Raw genomic sequence first — 15,553 nt, 5'->3', positions numbered from 1 at the left:
AGCGCCTCTGATGTGGCTACGAAAGATGTCTCCAAATATTGCCAGGTATACCCTTGGGGGCAAAATTGGCCCCATTTGCGAACTTCTAGTCTAAATCAAGTCAAGCAGTCCATCGCCCCACAGTTTTTGAGATTCAAGGTTGAGATTATAATTTAGGCTCATTTCTCACAACTGTCAATAGGGATATAAAATGGTAACTACTAAGTCCCTTCTGCTCCCCCAAATCTGTGTTTCTAACATGAATTCTACTCTACTGCCTTTGAGGCTAGGTAGAGAGTGAAGGCAGCTGTTGGCTAGATGAAAGAAAGAGTTCACGGCTGGTGAAGATGGTCAGTGCTAACATCTGCTCTCTAGGGAGGCACATTCTTTCTTCCCTATTTACCCAACCCCACACATGGCACCTTCTTGATGTCTCTCCTGGATCTTCAATGGCCTCTCAAAGTAACAGAGTTAATTCTCCCAGCCAGCCCCTAGAGTTGCCTTCTCTGAGTATTCTCACCTTATTGGATGACAATGCTGTTTCTAGTTGTTGGGGCTAGAATCTCTGAAATCACATATGTCTCCCCTTTCCCCCACACACTCCATATACAACATTATCACCAAATTCTGGTGGCTTCAAAATGGATCTAAGACCCAAGCACTTCTTAGCCCCTGCTCTTCCCCTATCCTGGTCTAAGCTTCGGTCACCCGACCTGTGGTCTCCTAATTGGTCTTTCTGCTTCCATTCTTGTCCTTCTCTGACCTGTCATCAGCACATCAGCCAAAGGGTCCCACTGAGATGAGATCATAGCTCTTCTTTAATCAAAATCTTCCACTTAAAGTGAAAGCCACACCTCCTGTGGCCCCAAGCCCCCTAGTGGTTTGTGCTCCTTCCCCCAAGCCTCTCCCATTCCTTCCACCACACTCATTTTCTCGATGTTCACTGAGCACACCAGGCATACTCCTGCCTCAGGGCCTTCGTACATGCTGGTCCCTCTGCTTGGAGAGTTCTTCCTACAGATGCCCACGGGACCCTCACCTTTCAACTTACTGTTCATTGAAACATTCTCAGTGAGGCTGCCCTGACCACTCCTTTTAAAATGATATCACCACTTCCTTTTCTTGTTCCATCCACCCCTCCCCTCCACAGCCTGTCCTTTTCCCCTTGTGGGACTTATCACATCCTAACCAACTTAGAACCTGGTTATTTTTTTGTGCTCATTGTCTCTCTCCCCCTCCCACTAGACTGTGTGCACTGTGAAGACAGAGATTGTGCCTTTTCTCTTTACTAAGGTGCTCTCTTTGCCCAGAAAAGTGTCTGGCACAGGACAGACCCTCAGTAAATATTTGTTGAATGAATGAATGACCCTCAGTTATGTTTTTTTTTCCCCCTTTGATGCTCCAAATCCTTTGCTAACACAAAGCAGGGATATTTAGGAGGACAAATGAAGAGAGATAAATGGATGAAAAACATGAGCTATTAGCTAGTCTGATCACAATTATCTAGGCAAACTGAAGTACAGAAAATCCTAAAATATAATCCAATAAAAATTTCTATTTTTATTACATTATATAATGCTATGGCTGACTGTTTTTCTTAACTGTTTTTTCTTAAGGTAGTAGCATGAATACCAGCTGAGTGTGGGACAGGCGTGGGTATACATACATGTATACATGTACCAGATGTAGGTAAATTGAGAATTTATCTAAAATAATCCACATCAGGTACTTCACTTCCATGAATACTTAACTCATTTCATGCTCAAGACTTGTTAGGCATTGATTCAAAGATTGCCTTGTGTCTTTTCTCTTCCAAGAGCTTCAGGGAACTTGACTGCTCACTGAAAGCTGATCAGACCTTGAGCTGTCTAGGTGTGTGGGTTCTGTGGGTATCATAGTTGGTTGGTTGCCTCCTAGACTTCAAAGCAATTCTTTTTGTGAAGCTGCTAGATTGATGTTCGTGACTGGCCCCACCCTAAGGTGGTCACAGTGAGGACAGGCACAAAATTCACTGGGATTCAGAATGAAGCCCAGATATTTTCCATGGTTGTAGGAAGATGTTTTTTTCCTCTCTACCCATGATGCAAAATAAAAAGTTGGCAGTCTTCTTGTTACTATTAAAGAGGCTAGTGTGAAGACAAAGCATACAGACAGAAGCGGGCAGAACCGAGAGAATCAGAGGCATACAGCCAGCGTTCTACTGACTATGTGAACCTCTGGATCAAACCCTACCTGATGCCTGCCCCCATTTATTGATTTCACATCTATCCAATGCAATGGGTCCAGTGAGCCCATATAAGATGGGGTGTTTTTACTCGCAACAAAAAGCATCCTGATATAGTCCTCTTGATTTCTTTCAGGCCCTTCCTTCTGCCTCTCACAGGACCTGAGTGTGCGCTGGTACAACAGGAGGGCATTCTGCATGGTGTCATATGCATACATACACAGACGCACTTCAAAGTCCTAAGGCAATGGATTGTTTCTGGTTCACATACATCTGACGCTCCATTTTTCTGACACTAAGGAAAATAATAAAGGGCCTCACTCTTATTGTTTCAAAGCCTGAAAAGAAGTAGACGGGATTTTCAGACCACTTAATTTACATCCCTGAATACTGCCACTGAACACATTTTAATGCCCATTTGAACCCCCAGAGAACCCTGAGGCCAAGTTGGTTCTCCCGATGGCCTCTCCTAGCATCAGCCTGAGACCTGCGGGCAGTGCTGTCCAGGGGACAGCCCGCCAACCAAGATAATGTGTTCAGAGACTCTCTTGATAGGCTGTTCCTTATTTATTAGATTCCAGATACATGGGACCAGGATGGGAAGACTCCTAGGGCATTCGGGAGAACACATACAGAGGTGGGAGTACGTACAGGGGGGTGATGCAATGAGGGACCCGTCATTTTTAAAAATATATACATCTTAAGAAGCCATTCCAGCCACATTATCCTTATTAGAAAATAAAACAATCTCCACATAGTGCTTTTCTTTGGTGCTCTTCCGTGGGCACGGGCCTCTGTCCCCTTGCCACAACCTCCTCCGCCTTCTGTCTTCGAGGGCCTGGGGGGAGTCTGGAGGGAAGGGTGGCCCCTGACCCAGGGGACAGGTGCAAACTCCGGCTCCTGTAAGGCCCTGCCACGGCCTCCCACCCATCATCCTGCTCTGGTCTTCCTACTCGATTCTTAACTCGTGCCCTGGGGAATCACTGAAGCTTCCTCTGAACCAGAACTGTGAGCCCTTATCAAGGTTCACATGTGCCAAAGCCAGTCTAGAATCTTGAGAAAGTGTGGGGACACGGGCACCAAACAAAACCCAGCCAATACCACCTTCTCCGTGGTTGGATTTTTTTTTTTTTCCATTTTATTTCTTGGTTCATTTCAATGACCTGTATCATGAGAATACAACTGAGAAGGGCTATGTCCTCTTTACAGATTTTCCAGGAACAGTGGATTTGGGGGAAAACTTCAGTTTTGTTCTGTTTAGAGGGGATGGGGTGTCCTCAACTCTCCTCGCTTCACATCCTCCACTAAGTCACCCCCCCAACCTCCTCCCCACTTCCCAGGGAGGTCCCAAAAGCTGGCTAGGCTCTCAACTAAGAAGTTGGCCCATAAACTTCTTATCTGAATGCCAATGGATCCATCTAGTATGCACCAGGGCCTTCCCCACTGAACAGACTTATCATCCCTGGTACATTTCCTGTTGCCATGAGAGTTTTTTAATGTAAAAGCAGCAGCCACCTCAGTGGCACCAAGCCATCAGGACCATGCCCCCCTCTGCTATAAAGGGGCTCTACCGCGGCACACTGGCAGACGCATGCGCTCTGGCAAGGCAAAGCTGCCCTTTGCCGCCCCAAAACCACTTGTTGCACTGTTAATCAGAGGTGCTTTTTCTAGAAAAGATGGACAGTGAAGACCAGTTGTGAACTAGCCCCTGCAGCGGCTCACAGCTCAGGTTTTCACACTCGAGCAGTGACTCTACACAGAACGGAGGTGATGAGATGTGACCCTCTGTTCCCCGCCTCCTTGAGTACACAACACAGCGAGAGGCTAAGGGAGTCATCCTCAGCGCAGACCCCCATCTCTCCAGGTCAGATGTCAGTGAATGGCCCCCAACAGCTAAGTAGGCCTGGGTTTTACCCCTGGTCCCTTAGAGGCACCTGCGCATCTGTCCGCCCCGATCAGACTGCACAGGAGGCTAGGAGCACCCTGGATCATTCCAGTGTCGCCAGACAAGTGACTCTGGCCTTGAGGATTCCACAGACAAAGAAGGGAGGGGGCATACTTTGCTGGTCTGTGAAGTCTCTTGGAACCCCTGACATTTTCTCCATGAAGGTATCTGAAAGCAGCAGGTGGGATTTAGCCAGCTCTCACACCTGGGGTGACCTTAGCACATCCTGGCAGAAAAAGTTCAGAAGGAGCTGTGTCTGGGTGTGGAGAGGTGGAACCAGCAGTAGCTGCTTCCCTCAGAAGGCTGCGAGGCTGTGGAGGAGGACACCTGGCCTCCTAATCCTGGGGCTGGGTGGGTGGGAACTACCTGCCTCTCAAAGTGACGAGAGGTCGGGGGTAGAATGTGTTGGACTCCCCAGTAAAGTGTCCCTGGCAGGATTGCTCTGATCCCTGCTTTAGAAGACAGCTGATTGGATGGATGTCTGAAACTCCTTCAGCCATGGGAGGTCCTCTAAACTGCTCTCAGCCAACCCCATGAGCCCCAGATGGTGTGTTCAATTTGCCCTCCCCCCAGTCCGAGTGGGTTATAATGAACTTTCATAGCCGGTCACAGAAATGGATGACCCACTGTTCCCATTTGGCCAGGACTGGAGGGTTTCCTGGCAAATAGACTCTCAATGCCAAAACGGGTCCTGGGCAAACTGGGGTGGTTGGTACCTTACGCAACAGCCTGATGGACTGGTAGGGGGTGAGGGTGTCCTGCCAGAAAGCTGGCATCTAAGTGCACCTGGGGAGCTATGTTATACCTCCTTAGTCCAAGGATGGCAGGTGCAAACCCTCCTGCAGCACTGGCTCACCCTGCCCTTTGGAAGGCAAGGGAGGGGGCATCCTGGTGTCCACTGATCAGGCAGGCTGGTGACCTCTGTGGAGCCCTGTCTTCAGAGTTCCCTTGCCTGCTCATCTCTGCTTCTGGGCCTTTCTGTGCTCAGCAAAGCTTGGTCTGGGCCTCTCCCTATCCCACCTGGGTCCTACTAGAGCTGCCAGCCTAGAATCAGGTGCCCAGGGTGCCCTCGGAGGGGCCAGGTCCCTGCATATCCCTCAGTTCCCCAGGCCCACCTGCCCGACTGCCCCCAGGGAGCGGGAGAAGCCCACAGAAGAGGGGCCGCTGGGGCGTGGTGTCTTGGACCCTGCTCTGCTCTGAGCCAGCACCGTCCCCACCTGTGGGCCCTGAAGTCTTGGCTGGTGGAACCCACAGTGGGGGTGAGCTCTGAGGTCGGGCAGGAAGTCGCAGTGGGGTTTGGAGGGGAGAGAGGAAGGGGACCCTGGGGCAGCAGTGGAAAGTGGGTGGGGGGCGCACCAAGGGGGCGGGGTGACTAGGAAAATCTATGAGCTCTGGCGACTAGTCCCCTGATGGTGAGCTGGGCTGGCCTGGGAGCCTAGGTGAAGGATGGAGGGAGGAAGCCGTCTGGACTGCTGAAGGCGTGGGACCTCCTGAGGGGCAGAACCTCAGAGTAGGCAGGGCCTCTGGAAGAAAGTACCTGCTTTCTGGGAGAGGAAAGCCTCCGAAGGTATACCCCTGCCTGAGTATGCCAGAGTCCTCGGCACTAAACACTCCCCGCCCAGGCCGTGGGAGGAGGCTGAGGGGGTGGGAGGGATGTCGGAGAAGTGGTTACGAAATGTATGTGTGGCCTCCTGGTGATCAGGTGGGGAGAAGTTGCCTTTCCTCCTTGGTGGTCTCCAACCTCAGGGAGGAGTCAGCTCTGGCCCAGGCCTCGGCATTGCCCGCGGCGGAGGAAAAAAAAACAACATACCAAATGAAAAAAAAAAAAAAGAGCCAGTTACAGATGAGCCCCGCACCTGCCTTTCCATCCCCATACCCCCCCGCCCCTCCAGCACCCGGGACTCTGCACACAGCCAGGAGGCGAGGAGCCCCTTCCGCCGCGACGGCTCACGGCCATGATACAGGACTTGAATGTTGAGGCTGGTGGCTGTGGAGGTGTTCGCGTCGGTCCATCCGTCTGTCCTTGGGCGGGAGTCCGTCCGTGGGCCGGGCCATCAGACCTTGGCCTCCAGCATCTCCAGGAAGAGTTTGTGCATGGGCACCTTGCCTTGCAGTTTGACGCTGTAGAAGTGCTGCACTGCCTTGGCGGCCGTCTGCCGGAGCAGGGGCAGCGTCAGCAGCAACTTGCCCGTCCTCCGCGGCTCCTCGTGGCGCTGGCTCAGCTCGTAGTCCTGCAGCGCCTCGTGCAGCAGGTCCTGCAGCTTCTGGACCGCCTCCAAATCCTCGATGTACATGGAATCTGCGGACACAGTGGGGTGGGCATCAGCGGGACGACTGCGGAGCGCAGCCCCGGGCGTAGCGGGCCCCCATCACTGCTTTCAGAGCCTTCCAGACCCTCACATTACAGAGACAAACCCAGGCTCAGAAAGGTTAAGCTGCTGGTCTGAAGTCTCCGAGGACAGTGACGGAGCTGGGGTTCACACCCAAGGAGAGATCTGTGTCTATGGAGGACTTTTCTTAGATAACCACCAGGAGATGGCAGTGAAGGGTTTGAACATGAGCAGTGAAGGGTTTGCCCCAGAGGTGGGGGTGGGAGGCAGGGGGGGGGGCGGTTGGGGAGACTGTGGCCAAAGTGGTGGAATTGTGATGTCGCCCCCTCACTCACTAGCTCTATGACTTTCAGCAAGTTGTTTCATTTGTCTGCACCTCATGTTCCTTATTTGCGAAAGGCCATAATAGCTAGATCTACCTTGAGAGACTAAATGAGTTAATACCCATCAAGGGCTTAAAACAGTTCTTGTCACAACTACGGTACCATAGTGCCCAACTATGGTACCATCATCACCATAACCATCACCACCACCACCATCATCTTATACCATCACAATCGTCAGCTTATCACCCCTGTCATATCACCACCACCGTCACCACCGCCACCACCATACCATCACCACCACCATAACCACAATCACCACCATAAATGACCACCACCATCACCATCTTATCACCACCATCGACTTATCACCATCATGATCATCAGTTTACCACCACTGCCATATCACCTCCATCACCACCACCACCATCACCTCCATCATCACCATCAGCATCTTATCAGCATCATGATATCAGCTCATCAGTCATATGATGTGATCAGTCATATCACTGCCATCATCACCATTATAGTCATCATCATGACTTTATTGTTACTGCTGCCACTAGGCACCAGCTCAAGTCTTCAGTGCACTCACTAACCTTACAGAATAGTTGTTACAGTTGTATGTACACAGGTAAAGGGGCTGAGTTCTGCATCTGGTTGCCCTGAGGTGGGGCGTACGGGGGAACTGAGATAGCATGGCTGGTCAGGTAGGGCACAAAGAGGGGAGATGCTATTGGGAGTTCTAGAAAATCCTGGAGAGGGCTTTGGACTCTGGCCATGAATTCCAAATGAAATTTACCTAAATCTCAGAGGGGCAAGGAGGTGCTGGTGGATGGCTGGGTTACAGGTGGGTCCAAGTCAAAGCAAAGTGGAGCCCACTTCCTGGCCTCTGGAAGAATAACCTGCCTTCTTCTGATATTCCTTAAAGATATTGAGCCTCCACCCTGAAGTGCAGCACCCAAGGCCTGTCCAAGGTGGGAGGGTAAGGGTGCATGTGGGTCAAGTGAACTGGAAGCTCGGGGTGGGTCACCAAGGAAGGCTGAGCAAGTTTCCCAAATTCCTCAAAGGAACAGGGCGATTCTTTGCATGCTGTGTTTGCCAATTTTTTTTTTTTTCTTTCTATGCTGTGTTTGTTTAGTTACCAGACTGCTGAGGGCAGCTGTACAAACTGGCTGGCCCCAGTGATGCCCTCTGACCTTGTGGCCCCTGCACTCAGCCCATGCCTCCACAGGTCCTGCCTCTTTCTCTTATGAGAACAGCATTAGAGTGAGGTGGATGAGACCCTGGAGCCTTAGATGCTGTGTGACTTTGGCCAAGTTACTTAGGCTCTCTGAGATTGTTTCCTTGTCCGTGAAATGGAGCATCTGAGGGTGCACGCCTCACAGCTGAGGTCTAAATGAGCTAGCTCGTCATCAGGCACTTAGTAAGCAACTAATAAATGTCGTCATTCTCATTACTTTGAGAACTCACAAGGCAGGAGATGCCTTTGTGGGGCTGGCCTCATACCTGAGACTCCCCCCACTGTTCTGCTCCTTGTTGCTAAGGCAGTGAGGACTCTTCCTTTTGGCAGTTGGGGGAGAAACCTGGCTCCATTCCTACACTCTTGGCTGATTTCAGAGCATGGTCCCTGTAAGACTGTGACCTGTCCATCCAGACCCCATGCCTCCTGCCAGCTTCCTTTCCCCATCACCCCACCCTCCCCAAGGAGGCCAAAATTGGCAGCTGCCTTCGACTGAAAATGAAATAAAATAACATTGCAAGATTAATTTCTTTGCAATCTATCAGCGAGTCTGTATTGATGGCATTGATAAACTGTTAATTACAAAATCAATGGCTATGAATTTTTTTCTGCTGTCAAGGAGCCTTGGAGAGGCCAGGAGGGGGTGAAAGACAGCCAACTGGCTCCCGAGGGGCCGTGTTTTGGGGCAATAGCCTCTGAGGTGCTCCAGCCCACGTAACCTCAGCAGAGGCACCCATGGTGGGTTGCCTCCAGGACCACTCCAAAGATCTCCTCGCCCGTCTCTCCTCCAGCTAACACACTATCTGCCTGGATGACTTCCCCCTCGCTGCTGGGAACAGGCCATGTCCCCAGAGGCTTTCAAGGCTCCCTATACCAACCCCATTCCACCCCACTCCCTTCAGTCCTGGAGCTCCAGTCTAATACCAACCGCTCTTCTAGCCTCATCTCTCAACAGGTCTGCTCTTCCTCCATTTCCTGTCTGCACCTGATCACTCCATGGCTCAGCCAAGGTCGTGGGCATCACAAACTCCTCTTTTCCCACTTAGAGCTCTTGGATCTGCAGAGAGCTGCAGGATGGCCTGGTAAACACCACGGGGCCGAGAAGTCCAAGTTCCTGGCGCTCTGTCGCTCACGACAAAGCACGTGCTCAGGCAGAGCTCGATGCTGAAGCTCCTGATGGGCTCTCTCAGTCTTTGCATGGTGCTCAGTCGCAGTCATGCCCGACTCTGTGACCCTGTGGTCTGGAGCCCACCAGGCTTTCCTATCCACGAGATTCTCCAGGCAAGAATACTGGAATGGGTTGCTATGCCCTTCTTTCTCCAGGGGATCTTCCTGACTCAGGGACCGAACCTGGGTCTCCTGTATCTCCTGCGTTGCAGGCAGATTCTTTACCACTGAGACGTCGGGGAAGCCCGTCAGTCCTTAGGAGTTTCATACTGTGTGCGTGTGCACATGCACGCGCTTGGCTGTGCACGTGTGCATGTCTGTCTGTCTGTATTGAGATCAAGACAAGAGCAGCCGGCAGAGCTGAATAGTCCTCAGAGAGCCCTTGCAGTTTGTCTGTGGCAGGGTGAGGTGAGCGCAGAGCAGCCTCCTACCTCTTCACACTCCTCTCCTGGTCCGGGCAAGTGTGAGCTCCAGGTCTCTTTCATGAGAAGCGGTCAGGAGACTCCAACAACAAGGATGTGCCCTTGGGGGTCTGGCCAGCCTTGCTGCGTCTCTCTGTGCTCCCCAGTGTCCTCTGCTCTTACTGATTTCCTCTCCTCCTTTGCCCTCGCAAACCCCCAGCCCCTCTATGACCGCTGACTACAATGCCTCCCTTTGAATAGGAGAGCATGCAGGACTGTGAGGGTGTGAAACTCGGCTGGATGACATGTGATGACCGAGATCTGTCTCCTGCATTTGTCAAAATGGATAGAACCGGACAACACAAAGAGTGCTCTCTGCTGGCAACTCTGGACTTTGGTTAATAATAATGTATCAACATTGGCTCATTAATTGTAACAAATTACCACACTAAGCTGAGATGTTAATAATAGGGGAAATGGTGCACAGGGATTGGAGGATGTGGGTGGGCTGGTGTGTGGAACTCTATGGAACTCTACCTGATCAGTTACTCTGTCAACCTGAAACTGTATGAAAAAACCCAAATAGCATTAGCATTCTTTAACAAAGACTACATTGCAATTTTGGAATCCCAAGGTGTGGGTAAACGGTCTCTACAGAGGTATGTAAAATGTTTAATTCTTATTGTACATTAATTTTTTTTTAATAAAAGGGATTCGAACTAAAAAAAAAAAAAGCTTCCCTCTGTCTATTAGGTTGGGTCTCCTAGAAGCAGAACCCAACACAGGGGTTCAGGTGCAGGGGATTTGTGGAGAGTGTGCTTTCAGGAGAAAGAAAGGCGGGAGGAAGGATAGAACAAGGGTAGGAGCAAGCAAGGTAGGGAGGCAGCCTGGCTTGGCTCTGATCCCACTCCAGGAGTCCAGCCTTTTGTTCTCCTGTGTGTGTCTGCCATTGGCTGAAGGTGTGTGTGGGGTGAAGGGGTGGGGTGGGGGGAGTTGATGGAATCCTCCAAACAAGGCAGGTAAGGGTAGGTCTCTGGTGAAGGGAGAAGCTATGAGCTATTAGCAGCAAAATTCAGCAGCTGGGGCATGGGTGTGTTAAGCTAGTAAGGGGGGGCCTGAGTGGGGCACCAACGGCACCCCCTGCCTTCTCCATGAAGCCATTTGTTAGGGGGCCAGCTGTCCTGCTTTTCCAGGAACTGCTGTTTCTCAGGACATGGAACTTCCAGTGAAAGTGCGACAGCATCAAGCAAACCAGCTGGTTATCCTGTCTGTACACCTGGAACCAGTTCTCCTTCTTCCATACACTGATAACACTTGTTTCCTCAAATATTAATAATAATGACAATAATTAATATTTATTGAACATTTCCTCTAGGCAAAGCACAGAGCTAAGTGCTTATCTTCAGTCAATCATTTAAAAAACAAAAGTGAAAAAATAAATAAATAAAAAATAAAAAACAAAAGTGCTCAGAGGAGGGACAGAGATGTTCCCACTTTACACATGGGACAGAGCTAAGGAAGGTTGCCACACTGATACTAATTATCACAGTTAGAATTCAAACTTGGGTCCCATTTCCACTTGACTGAGACTTGAGCAATTGACTACTGCATGTGCCCAGCAGCAGAATTAAGTGTCTGTGTGCCTGACACTCTTTCTTTAGGAGAGGGAGCCTGCCTTTCTCCTTCTGCTGCAATCCCCACCCAACCCCCGGCCCCTGGCCTGGCACCTGCATAGGGCAGACACCTTCTGAGCATGAACACATGTTACATTTGAGCTCCCAGATAGTCTAGTTGGAAGTTGGTAGGTAGAGGGTAAAACAACTGGAGTGAAGCCTCCTTTTTAATGCCAGGAAGGTTTTCTCTCTTGGGCCTGAGCAATTTGAGTAGGAGATTTAAGGAGTATGTATAAGCTTAGAGTTGATTTAGGAATCTGGGGACCTGGGCTTAGGTCCTAGGTTCAGTACTCTTTGACTGTGTGACCCTGGGCAATGTGCTTCAGCTTTCCAAGCCCCTAGTTTCTCCATTTGTAAAGCGGGGTTAAAATGATAAGAGCGTTGCTCATAGGGTTGAATTGAAAGACAAAATCAGTTCATGGCTAATTGATAGCCTGAGTACTTATGTGCCAGGCATGTTGTTAAGCATAATTTTACAGAAATAAATCCCTTCCATAGTCTTCTGGGGTGGAATCTTCTGGACTGTTTGTTCTTCCCATTTTACTGATGAAGAAACTGAGGCACAAAGTGAAGTGAGGCACAGACTTGCCCAAGTGACAGAAGCAGGATTTGACTCTTAGCAACTGGACTCTAGAATCTGTGCCCTTAAACCTCATGCTGATCTGCATGGCAAGGGCCCAGTGGAGAGCTTAGGAAATACTCAACCAATGCCAGCCTTCATCACCACCTTTGCAACTCTGGGCTACCCCATGCACAACCTTTGGTGGCAAGGAGCTCTAGCATCATCATGCCACTCCTGCCCCTTAGAGCCACCCTAATTGCTGGCCCCAGAGCTGTGCATGCTCCCCTGGGCCCCAAGACCTCTCTGAGCTCCCCCTGCAGGCCCCACCCCTGCCCGTACCTGAATTGGCCAGGGCCAGGGCCTTGAGCGTCACGAACTCCTCCTTCTCCACCTTGAGCTTCTTGTACCTGCGCACCAGCTGCAGGATGGCCCGGTAGAGCTCCAGCAGCCCCGCGAGGCGGGAGTGCTCCTCATCCATGATGTAGTCTTCTGCATACACCAGCTTGTCGTCGTAGGGCAGTGAGCGGTACACGATGCCCAGGATAAGGATCTCCATCCAGGCGCTCTGCAGCAGGCTCATCTGGTCCCCCAGCGAGAGGTTGGAGAAGCCTGCCGGGAGAGGGGGCCAGCAGGGTGGCAGCAGTCAGGTGGGTGGACTGGGGTGGGGGACAGGGGGGAGGGGAACCTCTGGGTCCTGCCCCTCCCTTCCACCTGCTGGACTCACGGTCCTTCCTTGGTGAATGAGTCAGATACGGAATTCATGGAAAAGACTTACATAACGAGAGCTCAGTCAACGTTGACAGTTGTTATTGTCCTTATCTTTGTTAGTTCTATATATTTTTCAAATGTGCGAGGAGGCTTTTTGATTAACCAAAGGCATTTGTAATTTAAGGAGCTCCTGAATACATAGTAGAATCAGGAGGTGGCAGGACAGGGTCCCCTCCACTAAGAAGCTTCCAGATCCCCCTCCCTGCTCAAAGCAGGGGAGGCATGGGGGGGTTTAGAGTGATACCTGATCCTTAAGGTGGAGTCTCAGCTGTAGGGAAGCAAGGGGCCCAACCAGGAAGGAGGAAATCACCTGCTCCCAGCCAGTGACCCCCTAGTGACCACAGCTGGGGCTGCTAAGTGCTCAAGAGCCCTCGGAGTCAGGGGGCACTTTATCACAGGCAGCCTGTCCTCCCAGAAGTCAGCCCCGCTGGCCTGGTCATCAGTCTTCACCTAATGGTGTCCTAAGCAGTCCTGTATCCTGTGAGCTTGGATCATGGCTGTACCCCTTTGGAAAAGACCCTGATGCTGGGAAAGACTGAGGGCAGGAGGAGAAGGGGGAGACAGAGGATAAGATGGTTGGATGGCATCACCAAACATGAGTTTGAGCAAAGTCTGGGAGATAGTTAAGGACAGGGAAGCCTGGCGTGCTGCAGTCCATGGGGTTGCAAAAAGTCAGGTATGATTTAGCAGTTAAACAACAATGAGCATGGAGGCTGCGTCCAGAGTGAAAGAAGGTTAGGGGCGGGGATGGCTCCAGAATTATGACACCATCTTGTTCAGTGTGCTCTGGAGATTGCCTGGGCTTGAATCCCAATTCCTCATTTACTACCTGTAGGCTGACCTTGGAGGAGCTGTGCTACTTCCCCAAGCCTCAGCTTCCTCATCTGTGAAATGGGTATAACAGTAGTGCCTGCTTCAGAGAGCCGCTGTGAGGCCTAAATGAGACAACAATTGTGCAACATACATTTAATGAGCTCTTGCTATTATTAGTGATGAGATGAAAAGTCATTATCTGCGAAATGAGAATGGCACACTGGAACTGCGTTACATGTGCACTTAACTTAGGTGAAGTCAAGTAACGATCTAAGAGAAAGAAAAACTAAAGGAAGGAAAGAAGGAAAAGAAGGGAGCAGGAGGGAGGAAGAAAGCTGATTTTCAAATATCTTGATTACTAAACGCAAGGCAGTAACTTCCACCAGAAACTCAGGGGTGGATTCCAACACCAACTGCGCCAGACACACCAAAAAGGAAAGGTACCCAGAGAGTCATTGCACCCCGCATCTGTCACGGACAGCTGAGATTAAGAGATCTCCCCAGGGGTAACCCTGCTTGTAAAGGACTCTTGTTGACCTAGAACCTCAGCCTGCTTCCAAATTCCCCTGCCACCCCAGCCACACACACAGTCAGTGCGCGGCAAGCCCGAACCAGGAAGGTGGCGATGGCTGTCGCCGTTACTGCCGCTGTAGCTGCTGGCCTGCTATTGACACGACTCTTCTCCCCTAAAGCCTGGAGGCCCTGGGTCTCCCAAGCCTCCAGACTGGCCCACTGCCCTGGGTCTCTCCTACCCCACCCTCATCTACTGGCCCGCGTCTCTGAGAGCCACTGTCCCTCCCTACTTTCCAACCGGTGTACCCAGTGCTCAACTTTAGGGGGTTCCCAGGGGATGAAGCCCCCTTCACTAGCAGGTCCCCTGTTCCCAGTGAACACCCTTCTTAGTCTGATCATTGCGGTTCACAGGCTGATCTTGTAGCCCTGGGCCTGGGATCACCTCCCGGCTGTTGGCACCCCCAGGTGACCGCCCACAGAGCTGGAGCGATTACACTGCGGCCATGGGGCGAGCATGGATGGCTGCACCTTCTCGGGGGACAGGCTGTGGCACACAGGGGTCAGGGGCGTGTGCTGTTATCCAGACCCCAGTGTGGGAGCAGGGTGGATGGCTGCAGTGGTGGGGAGAGCCGGGAGGTAATGAAAGATAGATAGAAATGGACATCCAATTTCCCTTATCGAGTCTCTGAGCAGGAGAGGCCAGGGGCGACATTAATTAACAGATACCAATCAGCCAGCATGGATGTGTGTGTGTGTGTATGCACGGACGTGTGGACTGCACTGGGGGTGCGGGTCTCAAGGCAGACAGTCTGGGAGGGAAGATGTAGGAGGTGGACGGGGCGAAATTAATAGACAATTGAATTGGAAGGAGGCAGAGAAGGAGGGCGAACTGGGCTTCTGGAAACGGAGGAGAAAAGACCCGTGTGAGGTTCATCACTAGGAGACCATGAGCTCTGTCCCTCTGTTCACCCCACAAATACTTACTGAGCACCTACCAAGTGCCAGGCCCTGTGCTGGGCACTGGGGACAGACCAGCCAGCTTGACCCAGGGCCAGGCCCTGCCTTCATGAGCTCGGCCAATAGGGAAAGACACAACCCAGTGGGTATCTTGTGAGGTTTAGAGCTCTCAGAAGAGCTACCCCGAGAGGAAGGGCTGAGGTTACGCAAAGGTGGAGTCTGGCCTAAATGAGAGAGAGTCCGGGCGGCTTTACAGGAGAGGAGCCTTTGGGGCCGAGCTCTGAAAGGCGAGTGGGGTGTGTCTGCGTGGATAGCTGTCACCTCTGGGCTCCTGGTAGCATGGTCTCCCCCACTGCCAAGCACCTGGCCTGAGGCAGAGGGGCTCCACAAACATTCCCAGCACAGAGGAGGGAACCGACAGACGCCACTGGGCCTCAACTCCCGGGTGACGAGAAAACGGACCAAAAGAACAGGGTCGGACCCTCTTAGTCCTCCAGGCAGGATTCCAGGTTGAGCTGCCTTTGCTGATCCTGTGTGAGTCAGAGACAGGCCTGCAGGGCAGGGGGTGTGGTGGAGGTGTGGTGGGGGGGATGAGTGCCTTCGGGACACAGGGTCAGCACCTGAGGGTGCCCTGGGGCCTGTGCACATATCCCCG

The 15,553-nt window shown here is 51.6% G+C and overlaps 1 protein-coding gene across 2 annotated transcripts in view; it reads right to left on the bottom strand.

The window, feature by feature from the left end:
• Window positions 1-2,751: 2,751 nt before the first annotated feature.
• The window catches only part of ESRRB (estrogen related receptor beta), a 186,796-nt gene continuing 173,994 nt past the window's right edge, over window positions 2,752-15,553 (bottom strand). For both annotated transcript variants that reach the window (XM_042252781.1, XM_027972072.3), the window contains exons 6-7: window positions 12,187-12,456; window positions 2,752-6,447 (exon numbers count right to left, since the gene is read on the bottom strand). In XM_042252781.1, coding sequence (XP_042108715.1) covers window positions 6,203-6,447; window positions 12,187-12,456 — 515 coding nt within the window. In that variant the 3' untranslated portion in view covers window positions 2,752-6,202. The remainder of the gene's footprint in view (window positions 6,448-12,186; window positions 12,457-15,553) is intronic.

The sequence above is a fragment of the Ovis aries genome, chromosome 7 (genome assembly GCF_016772045.2).
Source record: "Ovis aries strain OAR_USU_Benz2616 breed Rambouillet chromosome 7, ARS-UI_Ramb_v3.0, whole genome shotgun sequence".
NCBI lineage: Eukaryota > Metazoa > Chordata > Mammalia > Artiodactyla > Bovidae > Ovis > Ovis aries.
The sequence above is the reverse complement of the archived record's forward strand: the minus strand, read 5'-3'. Positions and strand labels throughout refer to the sequence as shown.